Genomic DNA, 17,821 nt, shown 5'->3' with positions numbered 1-17,821 from the left:
ATCATAAAAATGTGTAAAACAAAGAAATAATCATAAAAATGTGTAAAACAAAGAAATGCAGTCTGTTGAAACAAAAATGAAAACATGCCAAAGTTGTCCAAAACAAAACAATGTCAGATCAATTGGTCACTTAGCTAATCATGAGAAGAGCTTTGAAGTGGTTTCTTTGTTTGAAGAAGAAACCGTGAAGCTTTCTATGGAGATTGCTACTAGTTACTAGTTATCCTATCTGGGTTTGCATATCTGCACAATTCAAAAGCCACACACCATTGAATCAAAAAAGAAATTTCCTCATGAACTCTTTATTTAAACAGATGAACATAAAAAAAAAAAAAAGTAGCAGCAATTCACATCTAATCCATACTGAAAACAGCAGCAATTCACATCTAATCCATATTGAAAGCAGCTAATCTCTGTCAACTCTACCGTAAACCAAACCAAGCAAATGCTATTAGACATGACTCATGCGGGCAGCTCAGAACAACAAGAACCAAGACTTTATCATATCAACCAAATAACTAGTAGCAATCTCCATAGAAAGCTTCACGGTTTCTTCTTCAACAAAGAAACCACTTCAAAGCTCTTCTCATGACTAGCTAAGTGACCAAGTGCTCGAGCCGCGGCTCGCTGCTTAACCCAACTGATGTTCCCTCTCAAAAGCTCCAACAAAGCAGGAACAACAAAAGCCTTTGAATAAACCGCTCTTGCAGCCAAATCTTCTTTGTTCATAACATACGATCCGATGATATGAGCTGCGTAGTAAGGAATGAATATGTTCTGGTCTTTGAGAAGCCAAGCACTGTTTTTGATTGATTTATGTATGAGTTTTGACATACACTCGAACAAACCTAGTGATGGGAACTCAGGATCGTCAGGCTCGGACATGGCTATGTTCCACAGACCACTCAAGACCAAGACATGGTCTTTTGACTCCGTACGAGGAATCTCCTTGAAAATTGCGGCGAGTTTGGATCTTCGACGGAAAGGGTTGGTCTCTTTCCTGCTGCAAAAGAAACATGATGGGTTTGTGCACTGTGGTTCATCGAATTTGAGCATCTTCTTCTTCTTTGATTTGCCTTTTGGTTCTTCAAGAAGGTAACAGCTAATGACTTTAATTCAAAGTTACAGAGTAACCAGATTATATGTAGTATAAGCATATGGAGATTCCATCTCAACAACTAAACTAAGAAAGCAAACAAATCAATGGCACCAATAGAGATTAAAATTCATTCTATAGCTTATTCACCTTGTAAAATTTGGAATTAAAATCTTTTATTGACCATACCATGTTTTTTTTCCTGTAAATCACAACCAACAAAAACAGAAAAATACACTTGTACAGATCTATTCACTATAGTAGTCTTAAAAAATCACAATCTAAATCAACAATGCAGCCTCTCTATGTCTTTAGAATCAAAACAGAGAATGCTAATAAGTTCTGTTTCAATCAATTCTACATACACAATCATAAGTTCATGACATATAAACGTCAGATTCACCAATGCAACCAAACAGAGATGAGATCATCAAGCAGCTGAACATCAGCTAAAAGCTTTGTTGGAGGACAAACCTGCGGATGCAAAAGCTTTACCAGAAGATTCCACTCTCTGCAACTCTTTTTTCATCTGCAAAATTTTGTCAATTGCAGCAATAAAAGACCTCACAGAGTTGGATAATCTCTAATGATAACTTCTACATTGACAAAACATGAAACTAACAGAAAATAGTAGAGCTTTATCAATCCAAAATCACAAACTTCTATCAATCCAAAACCAAACCAAATTCTAATCTAATCACCAAATCGAGAACCAAAAGCAATAGATCTAGAGGGTTATACCATGTTAGCTTTCAATCGATTTTTCAGAGATATCTCTTCTGATTTTTCAATATCTTCGTAGACAAAGAGAGAGAAGAGGAATTTTCCCAAAAGAAAAAAAAAAAAAAAAAGAAAAAAAAGAAAGAGAGGAGAGAGAGAAAATAGTCGAGAGTTTTTTTGACCTAACAAATAATTGACACGTACAGTCTCTTATTCTTAAATCCAGTATACTAAATAAGAGAGCCTTTTGAGTTTTTTTTATTTCTGATTTAATTTTTTCCTTCTTTTGAGTTACATACGTCTTAAAACTCCCATAGTGAGATTCTCAAACCCGCAGGATTTAGAACCGGGCTTGGTGACCATGGCTTCGTCTGCCTTCAACCACACCTTCTTCTTCCTCAGCCCTTTCACGGCCGCTGTATGGAAAGATAATTCCATTGCTTTTGTAAATTCCAAAGTCTTGCCCACAAGTTACATACGTATAAACACTTTATACTAAACTTTGTTCCTTTTAATAACACTAAAGTAAATACATGTATGACAAAAGTAAGAAATATAAAAGTCAAACTATTTTCCATTTTTTTTTTGGTTTGGGATAAAACTTAACTTTATGTGAATTATCGAATATGCGTTAAAAAAAATTAATTATATGTTTGGGATCAACAATTTAATTATAGTTGTGTGTGTCGAATTTACAAAACTAGTAGCATTAGGTATTGATATCATTGCTAGTACTGTTGAGCTTTTGAAATAATAATGATCGAAATTTTACAACAGATAAGAACATTCGAACTAAGGTAAATTTTGAAATTTTGGGGTTTTTGGTTAATTATGGAGATTTTTTGTTAATTTTAAAATCTATTTTATTAATTATGGAATATTTTTCAAATTATGAGGATTTTTAATTAATTTTTGGACTTTTTTGGAGTTTATTATTGGACATTTTTCAAAACAGGAAACCTTTTGAAGGGTTTTAAGGCTTTATCAGTTTTTAAAAAACCTCTCAAATGGGCTTCGATTTTTTAAGGCCCAATACCAATGTTTTATTGGAATTGGTGAAGGACCGAGCCTGGTCATATCCAAACTCCAGTATACATCTTAGGGACTAAATTGGATTTAGATATCGATGTGGATCATATTAATGTTCCAAACTTTAAGTCGACATGTAAGCGCTTATAAAGTCAAGTCTACAAAAGTAAAAAACACACATAATTTAAGAAGAACAAACGCTCTCATTAAACTGATGATAGCTAGAAGCCTATACAACATATCGTTGGTTTTTACACGTTTTTGAAATCTGTATATATATCATGGTTTGAAATTTGCAATGTCCAAACTTTTAAAGATTATTCAGATCATAAATCCTAAAGTGCCCAATTATTTAAGCCCTGGAAACTAGCATTACATGATCCCAACCCTGCAAAATCAAACTGATATAAGATCCGGAATCACTCCGCAATCTTATAAACAAACGGTGATCAAGAACTGATCAATAACCGTTGGTGGAAGATGGATACGACGGTAAATGTGGTGGTGTTGCTTTGATTGACTCTCTCAATCTGTGGGCTTGATTGACTCTCTCAATCGGTGGAGAACTAGACTTGTTTGAATCACACAAACAATTCTAACCCTTTAATCTCAAGAATCAAATGAATCTCTCAAATGAAACTTAAAGACAAACTTGCTTAAACAAAGACACTCTTTGGATAAAACAAAGCAAACTTGTATATTTCTTAGATGATTGAAAGGTGATTATTACAAAGGACGAAATGAGTTTTATATAGGGCTCTTACAAGAGTAGACTAACGTTCTAAAATGGTAGAAATAAGAAAGAAATCATACAATAAATGCAAACTAGCCGTTGGGCAATAATGAAGAAATCCATCAAAATAGGGGAAGTGGTGTCTCCTTTGAATCTGGTAGGTTTAAGGGTATATGTGAGCTTCTCTGGAACATTCTGGTCGTCATTGAGGTGGCCCAAAACGCAGCACTCTTGGTGAGAAAGCTGCTGGATAGTTATTGCCCCAAGTGTGAATGCGGCTATATAAGGAAAGTGTGAGGACAAGGAGATCCGCCTGATCTGGTGCTTGCTGGTGCATGGAAAGATATTAGCTGACTCTCCTATATGGTTAGATGTGCCTCGTGAATGCTTAGATGTCTCTCCTGGTCGCCAAAGTCTGTTTTGCAAGTGATTAAACCAATTCCACTTCTCTGTATTTCCGTGATGACTTAGATTTCTTAAATAAGTTGATTTGTAGCTTAAATCCTCCTGGTTTGTTTGATGTGCTCCAAGAAAGGGACAAATGTCTTTGGTACGCTCGGGTTGGTTCTCTCCAAGAGTCTTGGTCGTCTTATTGGTGTCTCCTCCCTGATCCTTGGTTGATGATGACTTGATGTCCCCATCATTCTCTCCCTCTTGAAAAGGTTTCGACCTCGAAACTGTATAATCTGCACAAAGAGAAAGCAAGTTAGCTTTCATTCTTCGTTGAGAGCTTAGAGTCTTACCTTGGCATTTTGGTGGTGTGGTGATGTGTATTTCATCAGGTGGCTCTCCTTTGAGCAGATAAGATATAAGTATGCCTCTGCTCTGGTCTGGTGCGTGGCTCCTCTGCCTTGTAGCTTTTACCCATTTGGTAACCTCGATCTTGTTCACCTTTGAGGGTGATGCCTCTTTGTTTTGAGCTTGGTATGGCAACAGTTTCTTTTTTAATGGAGTGTCTTCATGTTTTATCTTCTTAGTTCCTGTAAAAATCTCAACATTTTGGACAAGAAACAAGTGCATTATATTTGAGTTTAAAGTTATAGGAATAGTTCTTGTTATACTTAAACTTACATTGTTAGCATTAGCTAGATGGAACATTATTTTCTCTTTGCCTGTTGGAGTTGTTATTTGTTCTTCTTGTAGTGCTTCATCTGTGCTTGTATTTCCATTTTCTTGTCTTATTCCTGGATCAAAACTCTTTGGCAAAGACAAGTGTATGATTCTAGAATTGGAATTTAAAAGATCATAACGAGATAAGCTATCACTTCTGTTAGACGTCTCTGATTTTAGTTCTGGTGACGAATGATCTTTTAGCAGGTTCCTATATGGACAAGTGGTGGCGAAATGTCCTCTCTCATGACATCTATAACATGTCTGAATCTTAAATTTATTTGAGTTGGAACACTTACCTTGGTGTGGTGCTACTGATGGTCTTGGCAAGGTACTAGAACTAGAAACACTGATCTCTTCTTGCGGTTTCTTTACACTCGGTACTTGCTCTGCTGGAGCTGCCTTTAGCTGTGTCTCCTTAACCTTGCAAACTTGTGGCTTGTTCTTGGTAGTCTCCATTGGTTTACCTCCAAATTTCTCTTTAGAAATGTTGGAAGATTTCTTTCTTGGTTTAGGGTTGGAGCTCTTCTTTGATGGTGTAACTATGATCCATCTTCTTGGCTCTTGAGGAATTCTACACCTTGTGTAGTATGGGTCGGTCTCTATCTCTTCCAGAAAAGTTTTGTGCAAAAGTTGCTTCATTTCTTCCCATGTGCGGTCTGGTAGATCACAATCAAGGCGAAAATAAGCATCCTCATCCCATTTTAGATAGGCTTCTTCAATTAAAGTCTCCTCAGCAATGATCGTTCTTTCCTCCTCTGGAACTTGGTTTTCTTGAAACCATGTGTCCATGTCTCTTTCCCATGTTAAGTAAGCCTCTGGTCCTTGATCACGACCTGAATAAAAAATGTTGTATGGCTCTTCTTGACAAGACTCTCCTTGGTGATCTTCTTCTGCAAACTCACTCATTGTCTCATAGTCATGTTGATAGCCTTCCATGGACTGATCTTCCTCCAAGTCACTCGCGGCTATACTTAAATATGCTTCATCATTGTCATCTCTTCCAGCCTCACTTATGGCTTCTTCCTCTTTGATGATGTCTCCTTCGAAATCATCTCTTCCAGCCTCACCTTCGACTTCACTCTCCTCAGAAAAGTCTTCTTCATCAGCAAAGTCTTCTTCACGTTCTGGTTCAGCACCAAAACTTGCTTCAGGTTCTTCTAAACTGGTTTGTGATTCAGTTTCGCCTTGGTATTCTTCCACTTGATCGGAGTATGGTATCTCACACCATGGTCTATCTTCTTCCTCTTGACTGAACAGAGAATTAGTTTCCCCACGACATGGTTCTTCTCCATTGCTGATTTGAAAATCAACATCTCCACGCCATGAATCATCTCCTTTGATTTCTCTAGCTTCACTCGTTTGATCGTCATCTCCTTCATACCAACCTTGGTGACTGGTGGCATCTAAGGATGGGTCTGGTGTTTCTGGTTCTCGCTCTTCCTCGTCTGGTTCGTTCCCAAATTCAGAACCAGAATAATCCTCCTTGCACCATGATTGTCCCTCGTAGCCATTCACTTCTCCGTTTGAACTTTGGCTTTGATCTTCGTCGTATGGCCAATCAGTCTCAGAGGTGTAGTGGTTCTCGTCCTCTGACTCCATCGTTTCTCTGGTTTCTATGGTCGTACTTTGCAAACACAGAGAGGTAGGAGACGTATCAAACAAAAATGGCAAAAATAAAAATAATGGAAACAAATATTTTACGAAATATTTATTTTATTTTCTTCGTTTCTTTTCTTTTGTTTTTTTTATAAAACCAAAAATAACAAATTTCAAATATTCTTTTTTTTTTGCTTTGCTGACTTAAAAAAAAATCAAAAATTGATTTAAAAAGAGCAAAATATGATCTTTAAGGCTTTTTCTTTTATTAAATCAGAAATAAATAATAAACTGAAGCAAATAACTTTTTTGTTTTTTTAATATGAAGGTACTTCAAAAAAAATAGATATATAATAACAAGAACAAAGCAAAAAGCAAAATTTTTATTTGGTTTTCAATTTTTTTTTTAAAGAAAATTAAATAACAAAAAAGTGATAAATCCAAAAAGTTATAGGTTGAAGAAATACAACCAGATGGATAGGAGCTTTTGAAGCTCTGATACCAGATGATATAAGATCCGGAATCACTCCGCAATCTTATAAACAAACGGTGATCAAGAACTGATCAATAAGATGATCAAGATGGATACGACGGTAAATGTGGTGGTGTTGCTTTGATTGACTCTCTCAATCTGTGGGCTTGATTGACTCTCTCAATCGGTGGAGAACTAGACTTGTTTGAATCACACAAACAATTCTAACCCTTTAATCTCAAGAATCAAATGAATCTCTCAAATGAAACTTAAAGACAAACTTGCTTAAACAAAGACACTCTTTGGATAAAACAAAACAAACTTGTATATTTCTTAGATGATTGAAAGGTGATTATTACAAAGGACAAAATGAGTTTTATATAGGGCTCTTACAAGAGTAGACTAACGTTCTAAAATTGTAGAAATAAGAAAGAAATCATACAATAAATGCAAACTAGCCGTTGGGCAATAATGAAGAAATCCATCAAAATAGGGGAAGTGGTTTCCTTTGAATCTGGTAGGTTTAAGGGGATATGTGAGCTTCTCTGGAACATTCTGGTCGTCACTGAGGTGGCCCAAAACGCAGTACTCTTGGTGAGAAATCTGCTGGATAGTTATTGCCCCAAGTGTGAATGCGGCTATATAAGGAAAGTGTGAGGACAAGGAGATCCGCCTGATCTGGTGCTTGCTGGTGCATGGAAAGATATTAGCTGACTCTCCTATATGGTTAGATGTGCCTCGTGAATGCTTAGATGTCTCTCCTGGTCGCCAAAGTCTGTTTTGCAAGTGATTAAACCAATTCCACTTCTCTGTATTTTCGTGATGACTTAGGTTTCTTAAATAAGTTGATTTGTATCTTAAATCCTCTTGGTTTGTCTGATGTGCTCCAAGAAAGGGACAAATGTCTTTGGTACGCTCGGGTTGGTTCTCTCCAAGAGTCTTGGTCGACTTATTGGTGTCTCCTCCCTGATCCTTGGTTGATGATGACTTGATGTCCCCATCACAAACAGTCCCTACCTATTGGTATTCACTCGGCGTCCAATTCAGAAGTACTGTAATTAAGTCAGTAAAATATATTTCTGTGTTCAACAGTCAAATTGTATGGAATACAGAACCATATATATCTATTTTTAGCCCAAACAGTTCTTATATTTTATGTTTTATTTCATCTTTAAGGAATTTGAGGTGGTCATATACTTGCATTGATTTGGGTTTCTTTTGAGAAAAATTCATGGCAAAATAAAAACCAAATTAGCCAAATAGCCATGAGCTGTAAGCTTCATTAAATTAGTCCAAGTAAATACAAAATAAATTTGAGACCAAGTAATAAGCTTCTTTTGTTTTAGGCAGTCGACTGATCTGTATGGGAGTCTACCATTATCCAATTTGGGTTATCTATAAGCACCAAACCAAATTAGTCCATTGTATTAAGCTTCTTTTGTTATATCCATGTAGAGTCTTCTTTGGGGACGAAGACATTATGGAGGAGCACGAGAACCTCAATTTGGGATTTGCTACTTTTACTTTGAAAGTTACTATCTAGCTCTCAACAGGTAACAGTTACAATTTATGAACTCGTAATTAATGACTAGTTTCTCTTTGTTATCTGTAAAATCTAATCTAAGATTTACTTGAATTTATTGATGACCAAATAGTAGTATATATTGTTTTGGGTAGTTGGGTTATATATTTATAGCTAGTCATTGATTATAGAGTTCACCATTGGTATGAAATTTGTATTTGTGATCATAAATATATAGTCGCATCAGGTATTGATGTCATTGCTATTTTTCTCATATCTGAAATATAATGATGTTCGTAATTTGGAATTGTTTAAGAACATGAATGAGTAATATATAGTAGTATTAATCACAATCTTATACAACAAAATAATATGTTCATCACATAATATATATCCGGCACCGGTTGTCCATGATATAATATTTTCACAAGTTATAGAAATTTCTAACTTGACTTAGAGAGACTAATGTAATGGAGCTCCAGTCTACTGTCTACCTAAAGGATTTGGATTTAGACATTGATGCGTGTGAATCATAATCGTACAAATTAAAAAGTTTAAAGACATGCACCTAAAACGTAAAGTCTCGGAAACAAATCTGCAACACATTAACATTTTCCATTTAATTTTTAGCGACGACATATCGCCGTCCAGAGTTAATTTGGCTGATTTTATTTTAACGTTGAAACTTTACTAAGATTTTTTCAGATATATCCGAAAGTGTTGAAACATTCAAACCCCGGAAACTAGCATTCCAAGATCCCAAACCCTACAAAGTGAAACAGTCCCTACAAAATAAACAGTGCCTACCTATTATTGAATCAATGTCCTTTTAAAGTTCTTAAACTGTTTAAAAAAATGAAACTATCAAAAAGAAACTTTATGAATGAAACTTTGCTCATCAGTAAAATTATATGGGATACAGAACAGTCTATTGTGTTAGACTGTTAGCTCAATCACTTCCTACTTCTTTTGTTTTTTACAATTTTTAAGAAGAGAAGTTCATACTTACATTAATTTTTGGTATATTTTAATTTAGAAAAATATTGGCAAAGTAAAAAAGGTTGTGAATTTGGATGAACTTTGGACAAACTCTTAAAAGCGATATTAAAGAAGAGAGAAAGGAAATGAGGCGTATATATACCCTTCTGTATAGGGTTTTATCTTTATTAATTGTCCAGATACATAATATAAAGAGGTCGATATTGAAAAATATAATAATGTAAGGTAACCGTGACAGGCCGGGTTCACTTCAATAGAACCCATTTGCAGTACGTACATTCAAAGTTTAAATCAACTATAACAAAACCAAAAAAAAGAAAATGTAAATATAGCTATGATCTGGTTTGATGCTTACGAGAAATTGAGAATGATGCTTACGAGAAAAATAAAGAATAAAATCTTTAGACGCCATAACGAATATATTTATAAGGAGTTAAAACCGAAACTAATCGGGTGTGAACAGAGTCGTGAAAACCATTAATGTACCAACATCTTTCGTCTTCTTGATCTTAACGATTACATTTTTTTTACTGTTTGGCTAGCTTTTGTAGTGATGACTGAATCACTGATGAGAGTAAAAAACTCACTAGACACTAGACAGAGGTGAATTTTGGGGGGAAAATGTTGGTTCTTTTTGACAATTCACATTGACAAAACTTCACACTTGATGTCATAAAAATGTTCATTGGAACTTAGCGGGCAACTTGACAAAAATTCATGATTACAAAAATTGATAACAAGTCGGATACTAGCATCATATATAACAATGGAAATTTAGTCTAACACTACCACATTGAACTCACAACTTTTCCATTCTACTACATTGTAAAATACTTTTTACGTTCTACCACAATCTGTAATTAAAAAATCAAAAATAACTTTTAGTTCATGAGCATGAATTTGAAAAAATATATATAAATAATATTGTCCTTTTATAGTAGACACATGATATAACATTTATTGTAGATAAAAAGAACCAAAGTACAAAAAGACAAATAGCTAAATGACAAACTTCGTGGACAACTTTTTTATTAAAAAATTTTTGTCCGTTAATACAACTTGGGAGAGCCTATATGATTTGTTTCATATGTAAGAGTATTAAAGTTGTCCACCGAAAATTTTAATGTTGTCCACTGAAAAACTCAATGTTGTCCACCAAAAATTTCATTGTTGTGCATTTCTATATTGGTGGACAAAATTTATTTTCTGTTGTAATTGTTTATATACATAGGGTGTAAACTTGTCTACCATTAAAAATTATCTATAAATTTCGGTGGGAGAAACATGTCTACTAAAATCTTAATGTTGTCTACTAAAAACTTCAACATTGTGTATTTTTATATTTGTGGACTAAATTTATTTTTTTCTAAAATTGTCTATATACAAAATATAAACTTGTCCATTGTTATATATAAATCTCCAGAAAAAAATTAATGTAGTTGTAATTAAAAAAAGAAGGTAAAGAAGTAGAGAAAGAAAATAAAAAGTGAAAAAACAAAAAGTGTCGAAAATTAAAAAAAAAAACAAAAGTGAGATGAGAGACAAAGATAATGAATAAAATAATAAATATTTTTGTTTAGTTTTTGGCTAAAGATATTATAATTATTTTATTTAATGGTTATGATATTTAAAAAAAGAGTTTTGAGAAGTGCTAGTTTGGAAACTACCGTGATAGAGACATGGTAGAATTGTTAGATTTTTCTATAACTATTGGTATGTGTGTGCGGAAAAAAAATAGTTGAAATTGATAAATACCCGTGTAGTAACGTAATGATTATCAATTATCACTAGTATTATACTACTTCTCTTTCTAATTATTGCGAATCTTAAATATGTGTTCTCTAGAGCCATGCATTTTATCGCCCAAAGCCACAAGTTTTCTACGTGCTTCATTGTCCACTCCACACTCAAGAGCTCTGCCTTTTTTTTTGTTTTTTTTTTTTTTTTGTCAATCACTCAAGAACTCTGCCATTTAAATAATTTCGTACTTGGACAAGCTATTATTGTCACCGTACACTAATTCATTTTATTTGAAAACAAGAATCGTAATCTTTTGTGTATATTTATTACCACTCGTATTTGAACCGGCTATAATTTGTTTCCTCATAAATTAAATACTATCATCCTTTCTTGTTTTTCTAAACATCAATTTGTACTTTATTGTCTTTTATTTTGTCAAAAATTTCTTATTTACACAGTTACATGTCGACAAAATTATAATGCACTACGTACTATATTTCTTGTACGTGCTTCAGTGTCCAATGAAATCGTATACTGTTCGAATAAAATTTAGTGTAATGAACCTACTTAGCTACAAGTCTCCTCCTATCTTTCATATCGTCTACTACTATTTCCTACGGTAACAACGTTGATCATGTTTCTATACGTCGTCAGATCTATTTTTCTCCTTTTGTAAAAAAATATCGTATATTTGCAGAAAATTAATTAAGGATCAGAAAGTTTGCAGACATTGTACTTTTCTAATCAATAAATATAATTAAACGTGTATTTTGGAACATTCACGTCACTATCCGAGAGAGTCACGAGTGACTAAAACCTTTAAAACATTTATCCCAATTCGGTTTTGGCTAATTATAAACTACGCAACAAAACATATAAACATGTAACAGAGACAAACTTATTAGTTAATTGCAATATTTGAAGATTACAATAACTAAGTCCACACCCCACAGGACAAAGTTGGATAACATTATAGTATTAGACGAACATGCCCAAAACCTAAGGATAAAGTAAGAGCTTAATCACCATATTACACGTTTTACCGCGTGTCAATACACTGATGACGTGACATGATCTTAATTAAAAAGAGTTATTACGATCACGTTTACGTTACTTCCCTAACAAACATAAATACATAAGATAGATAGATAGATAGCTATTCATTTTTTATTAATTAGCCTAGTAATAGTTATTATAGTAATCACGTGAGGCACGTGACACGTGACGGGTGACGAGAGGGGACGCTTGGACGGCGGAAGCGGCGGCGGAGGAAACGTCTTCCCATATCGCCGAGAAGGCACGGACGATGATGCCGTGATGATAGTGCGAGTTGATGCTGAGGAAACACTGGAGAAGCTCTCTGAGTTCGTCTTTTGTATAAATATGGTTCTCTAGTATCATTTGAAGCATAGACTGCCGGAAATCAAGGTAAGGATCGTCGGAATCTTTCTCGACGGCGACGGCAGCGGTGGACAGAGGCGTGGAGGAGGGTGTGGCGGATGAGATGGAGGAGGAGTGGTAGTGACGGTAGCTAGAGGAGCTGGGAGGTTTGGGCTTTTTGGAGAAAAGGTTGAGAAAAGAGAACAAGGTTGGTTTTATACAGTTACCGCAGCTTATGTCGACAACGGAGACAGTCTTCAGGATCTTCTTTTTCTTGCTTTTTGCCGCCATTGCTCTGACTCTGACTCTGTTTCTGCGCTAAAGACTAAGGAAGAGAGAGAGAAGATATGGAAAGATATAAGGAGGGAGAGATAGATTTTATATATATAGAGAGTGGATTTTTTTTTTTTTTTTGTCACAAATATAGAGAGTGGATATGTTGTATAAATGTGTGTATGTGGTCATGAAAAAGGTTAATAGTATTACACTAAATAAACTCTTAAACATCACTATCATAATCTTATATAATATGAGAAAGTTATATAATAGTATTAACTTTGCATAACACAATAATATTTGGCAGCTTATATTTTTTTATAACTATTTGTATAAATATTTTAGTACACATGTCCTCATTTCTCAATTATTATTTCTTTTTTAATTTATTTTTCTCAAAAGTACATACATTATTTTCATATTCATAAAATTTAAATGATATTTCTGTACTAAAAAATATATTAACATTTATGCAATATCCTTTTAGTAATTATATATAAATATATTTATCAATATTTTATATATTTAATATAACATTATAATATTGTATATGTATTATTTATCAATATTTTATATAATTACTATAACATTTATCATAAATTTGGACAAAATAATTTTTCGATAATGAAAGATTTAAATATTAATATCATAATTTTGGAAAAATATAATGTGATAGTTATTAAATTCTTTACTAATGTGACAAAAAAAGTATAATATTTGTTTCACAGTTTTTGTGCCAAAAGATCAAATCAATTTATTCTAAAATAATTTCAAAATATAAAACAATATAATTTTATATTTCTTTAATAGTAATCATTAACACAATTTATTGCATATTAATTTTTTAAAATGTAACTCCCATGATGTTTGAAAAAAATTAAAAACAAATCTTTCATTATATGAATACACTTTAATGTATTAATTGCAATACAATTAGTAGTTTACAAAAAAAAAACAGACAAAACCTATGGTATATTTATTTTTTGAAATGTAATACGAGTAAAAATTGTTTAAATAGTTACGGATACATGTTACTGAAATAATTGTAGCAAAATATAGCTACAGTATGTGACAAATTTGTTACAACATATGAGTTAATTTATTTTGTAGCTATTTTGTGAGGAAACGTAGATAAATAGTGACAGATAGTTACCAAAACATTTTGTAGTAAAATTGCTACATAATTTGTGACACACCATATTGTAGCAACATTACCCACAACATGAGTCGTGGCAAGATGTAATAAATATTTTGAAAATAATTATAAAAAGTAGATTAATAGTAACTGTTGCGACAATTTTAACGCGTAGCAATACCATTCAGAAATATTTATGTGACGAAAGCTTATTTATTTTGCTATAAATACATATGTAGCAGCAATACAGTCTTGTCAAACAAGTTGCAAAATTATCTACAGATATAAGATAATTATCGTTTACTACATTAATCATGTATTATAGTATCATTTTATTTTTGATATAACATCAGATTAAAAGTAAAACTAGGATTATAAAATCATCTCATCAATAGTTTACATTGTGTTTTGTGTTTTTTTTTAATAAAAACATTAAATTATAAATTAAAATATATTTTTTAAAAATATTATAATCATATTCTCATTATTATAAAATATTTTCCATTTGATTATAGTAAAACATTATAAATTAAGAAAAAGTGATTAAAATGGAATAAGAAAATATAAATTAAACGTGAGCCAATGGGAAGACATCACTCACATAGATGACATGGCATATTATCAAACCGTATGATCAGAGTGAATCCATGGGATATAAATTCTAACATCTCTTTGTTATTTCATTGGCTAAACTATTAAAGTAAGGATCACATTCTTTCTAATATGAACCGTTAGATTAAAATAAATCTAACGGACACGAATTTAACCCTTTTTTTTTTCTCTACCTTCTTCTCTCTTCGTTCTATCTCTCTCAAACTCGTTTTTTTTTTGCGTCCTCTCTCAAACTCGATTAGAAAGTAGAAACCCTCACAAGCAGATCCGATTTGTTTGTCTCTTTTTCACTCTCGATCCCTCTCAGTCTGAATTCCCCTCAGTCTCAATCCCTCTCAGTCTTGATTTTCAGTTTCATCCATCTACAAAGCCCCTCTTAATCGTCACATGCATCGATCCAAATCAAATTGGTGAGGTCAAAATTAAGAATTAACACAGAAGGTAAAATATATACTTGGGTGTTCTTTGTTTTGCAATGATTTAGTGTTTAAGTCATCTTGGGTTTGATCCGTTTCGGTTGTTTTGCTCTTTTGCAGGAAGATTACCCTTTGTCTCTTCTATCATTCTCGATCTAGAACAAAAACTAGATTTGATGGTTGCTGGCTTTCGTCAACTCAGATGCAATACTACTTATGAGAGAACATAGACAAGATGATTATCTATTGAGGCAGTATTTGGATTGCTCTAGTTTATGCATTAAGAAAGTGAATCAGAACATAGACAGATCAATGAAACTTGTATTATCAGTTTCTGCAGATATTCATACTATTCGCACATCGGTATTGTCAGTTTCAGCAAATATCTATTAATGGTGGAAGCTTGATGATAGAAGAAGAAGAAGAAGACGTTTTGACCTTTTTTTTTTTTTTGTAATCCTTTTTTTTTAGCTGGAGATAAAACAAAAAGATCATTAGGAAACCAAAAATACAACCCAAATACATTTGTGTAATTTTTGTTTAATTATTTTATTTGTATATTTACTATGTAATATATCTTTTTGTATTATGATTTCAAACAAAATAATAAAACATATTATTTTTAATATTTCAATTTATCCAAAAATCTACTAAATTTATAATTAAATACAAAAAAAAATTTATTAAATACACAAATATGGGTATTAATTAGTATTTAACTGTGTAGCTAACTGTCACAAGTTAACTACAAGCATTTTGTGCCTTATGGAAGCTAATTGTTACACATATTTTAGAAGCTTTGTGTTACTAATAACTACAGTAATAGGTCACAAATAATAGCTACTGCTACATATTAATTAGTATCTAACTTGTAACAATTTGTGATGATGAAAAAAATTTGCTACAACAAAATAGTTATTAATTTATTTTGTCGCAAAATTGTAACAAATATTTTTTGCTACGAAAAACAAATAATACCTACAAAAGTTTTTGTAACTATATGATCAATTTTTACTAGTGTAACCATAACTCCCATGATGTTTGACCCAAAAAAAACTGAAAAAACTCTCATACTACTACAAATTTATCTATAAATAGCTAGACAAATTCTTCATCAAACATCATACTCTACCTCTCACATAATTTTCTAAATTTTGTAATATTTAACTTTTTCTTTTATGTGACATTTGTAGGTTTTGAAATAAATCAGTTGAGTCGAAATTTTGGAGCATATATAGAAGTGAAGATGTGAAATGTGGTTATTTATTAGAAAGAGTTAGATGAAGAATGTCTTAGGCAAATAACACATTCTCACTTGTAAATCAATGTTGTAATTTGTTTTTCTTTTGATCCATTTGATAAATTTTTAATATAAAAATTTTAGTTTTTGATCATAATTCATAAACTCTAATAGATTTTATATCTTAGTCACAATATTTATGCTACTTATTACCTATGCTATATTTTATGCAAGTGTGTTTGTATGTATTACCCATGAAAATGAGTTTAAACAAATATTAACTGTTTCAAATAATATTACTTTAAATTTGTTCCTTAACGTTACAACTGTGTTTGTATGTATTTATTAACTTTGTTTCCGATAACCATTTTCATAGTCCTTTATTTTATTTATAGGCTATAACTTCTGATGAGAAAGGTTTTGCGATGGTTTAGGGTTTAAGGTCAATGAAGATTTGGACGTCTAGGTGATATATAACTCATGATATGGGTTTTCAAAGCCATGTGATTCTTCCAAATTCAGTTTTTATTTTCTTACACAATTTAGTCTGAATTTTTTTCTTAAAATATATTTAACATCTAATTTCTTTTCACAATATTATTGTTTGGGTTATACTATGTATGCACTTTTTTCTCTTCTCATATGTTCCATTATTTTTCCTAGCCATGATCGATTGTTAATGATGTGATGATAATGCTTACCTGCAAGCAGAGCAAGGCAATGAGATTTGACCATGTGTGCAAGTTTCATCAATATGCATTTAACAAGACTCACCTCTACCACGTGTTTATCAAGTCGAAAGATCCACATATCACCCTAAGCTAATTCCAGTTGTATTCTAGAGAGAGAGACGGAGGAAACGAGAGAGAAAAACAATGTCTTGGAGAAGTAGGAAGATTTGAGTTATCTCTTTTTCCACCCATTACATGATTTTTAGAAATAAAAACACAGATGAAAAAAAAAAGAATATCTGGTGAACAATTATTTTATGTTCTCTTAGGTTATGCAGTTAACAGTAAAAAAAGTAACTCAATAATACAATGGTATGTTTTTACTCTTTTTCGTTGGTCATTTTGAGTATTATACAACATACGTATATATATATATATACTGTTAACGGTTGTAGATAGAGTTTTGTAGAAACTCTTGATTCGCAAGTTGAGAATATACATTTTACCATTTGTTAGTTATGATTTAGGAATGAATGATCTGGCATATTCTTATTATGATTCTCAATTGATATTACTGGATTAATAGTGTACATTTAAAGCTAATAAGATCTTACCAAATATGTAATCGTTTATTAACGCAAATTATATATTTCCTAAGATGAATTCATTTTGAATTAGTTGCTATATTATAGGGATGTGATTAAGAGGATGTGATTACATAATTTGGGTTATCAATTCTTTTTGTCAAACTCGGTTCTAAAAATTCGACATGCAAATTAGATCTTTCCTAAGATAGAATGAACATTAATTGGATGTAAATAAGTATGCTTAGGATTAAAAACCGGCCCAAAATATTCGGCAATCTTAAGGAGGATCCGGATAATTGAATCGATTATAATTTTAGTTAAAAACCCGACCCGAAGTTGGCAAAAAGTGATGGCACCCTATTGTACTCCAAAAATGTATTCAAGCTCTATATGTGGATATACTTGTTTGGTTACAAATATCCTAAGATAATTTTTAATATATATCCGTTTATAAAAATTCAAATCACATTATATGATGAAAAAA

The 17,821-nt window shown here is 32.4% G+C and overlaps 2 protein-coding genes, 1 long non-coding RNA gene and 1 pseudogene across 7 annotated transcripts; 1 reads left to right on the top strand and 3 right to left on the bottom strand.

The window, feature by feature from the left end:
• Positions 1-269: 269 nt before the first annotated feature.
• Positions 270-2,091, bottom strand: LOC104781098 (uncharacterized). 4 transcript variants are annotated; one of them, XM_019244749.2, is made up of 4 exons: positions 1,838-2,014; positions 1,571-1,625; positions 849-1,109; positions 270-752 (listed from the first exon to the last, which is right to left on the bottom strand). In XM_019244749.2, exons 1-4 carry the CDS (start codon positions 1,838-1,840, stop codon positions 544-546), a joined length of 528 nt encoding a protein of 175 aa, XP_019100294.1. In that variant the 5' UTR covers positions 1,841-2,014; the 3' UTR covers positions 270-543. The 4 variants fall into 4 exon arrangements, with proteins under 4 accessions (XP_019100294.1, XP_019100295.1, XP_010503997.1 ...); XM_019244750.2 differs by having other exon boundaries at positions 849-1,085; XM_010505695.3 differs by having other exon boundaries at positions 270-1,085; positions 1,838-2,091.
• A 1,426-nt stretch (positions 2,092-3,517) lies between these two features.
• Positions 3,518-7,118, bottom strand: LOC147946095 (uncharacterized). The gene has a single exon (XM_087510549.1). The coding sequence runs from the start codon at positions 6,288-6,290 to the stop codon at positions 3,627-3,629; it is 2,664 nt and encodes an 887-aa protein (XP_087366675.1). The 5' UTR covers positions 6,291-7,118; the 3' UTR covers positions 3,518-3,626.
• Positions 7,119-11,894: 4,776 nt separating this feature from the next.
• Positions 11,895-12,789, bottom strand: LOC104781097 (transcription repressor OFP6 pseudogene; annotated as a pseudogene). The gene has a single exon (XR_015596177.1). The product of XR_015596177.1 is annotated as a transcription repressor OFP6 pseudogene (transcript).
• Positions 12,790-14,496: 1,707 nt separating this feature from the next.
• LOC109132581 (uncharacterized) lies at positions 14,497-15,467 on the top strand. Its single transcript, XR_002037606.2, has 2 exons — positions 14,497-14,864; positions 14,960-15,467. It is a non-coding gene; the product is annotated as an uncharacterized LOC109132581 (long non-coding RNA).
• Positions 15,468-17,821: the final 2,354 nt, after the last annotated feature.

The sequence above is a fragment of the Camelina sativa genome, chromosome 4, assembly GCF_030686135.1.
Source record: "Camelina sativa cultivar CO46 ecotype springtype chromosome 4, ASM3068613v1".
Lineage (NCBI taxonomy): Eukaryota > Viridiplantae > Streptophyta > Magnoliopsida > Brassicales > Brassicaceae > Camelina > Camelina sativa.
Note: the sequence above shows the minus strand (reverse complement) of the source record. Positions and strands in the feature narration are given on the sequence as shown.

Excerpts from the sequence above, each read along its gene's own strand:
- LOC147946095 (XM_087510549.1), bottom strand. The coding sequence starts at position 6,290 with ATGGAGTCAGAGGACGAGAACCACTACACCTCTGAGACTGATTGGCCA.
- LOC104781098 (XM_010505694.3), bottom strand. Across the intron at positions 1,110-1,570 it reads TAAAGCTTTTGCATCCGCAG|TCATTAGCTGTTACCTTCTT; the intron begins GTTTGTCCTCCA and ends TTTGAATTAAAG.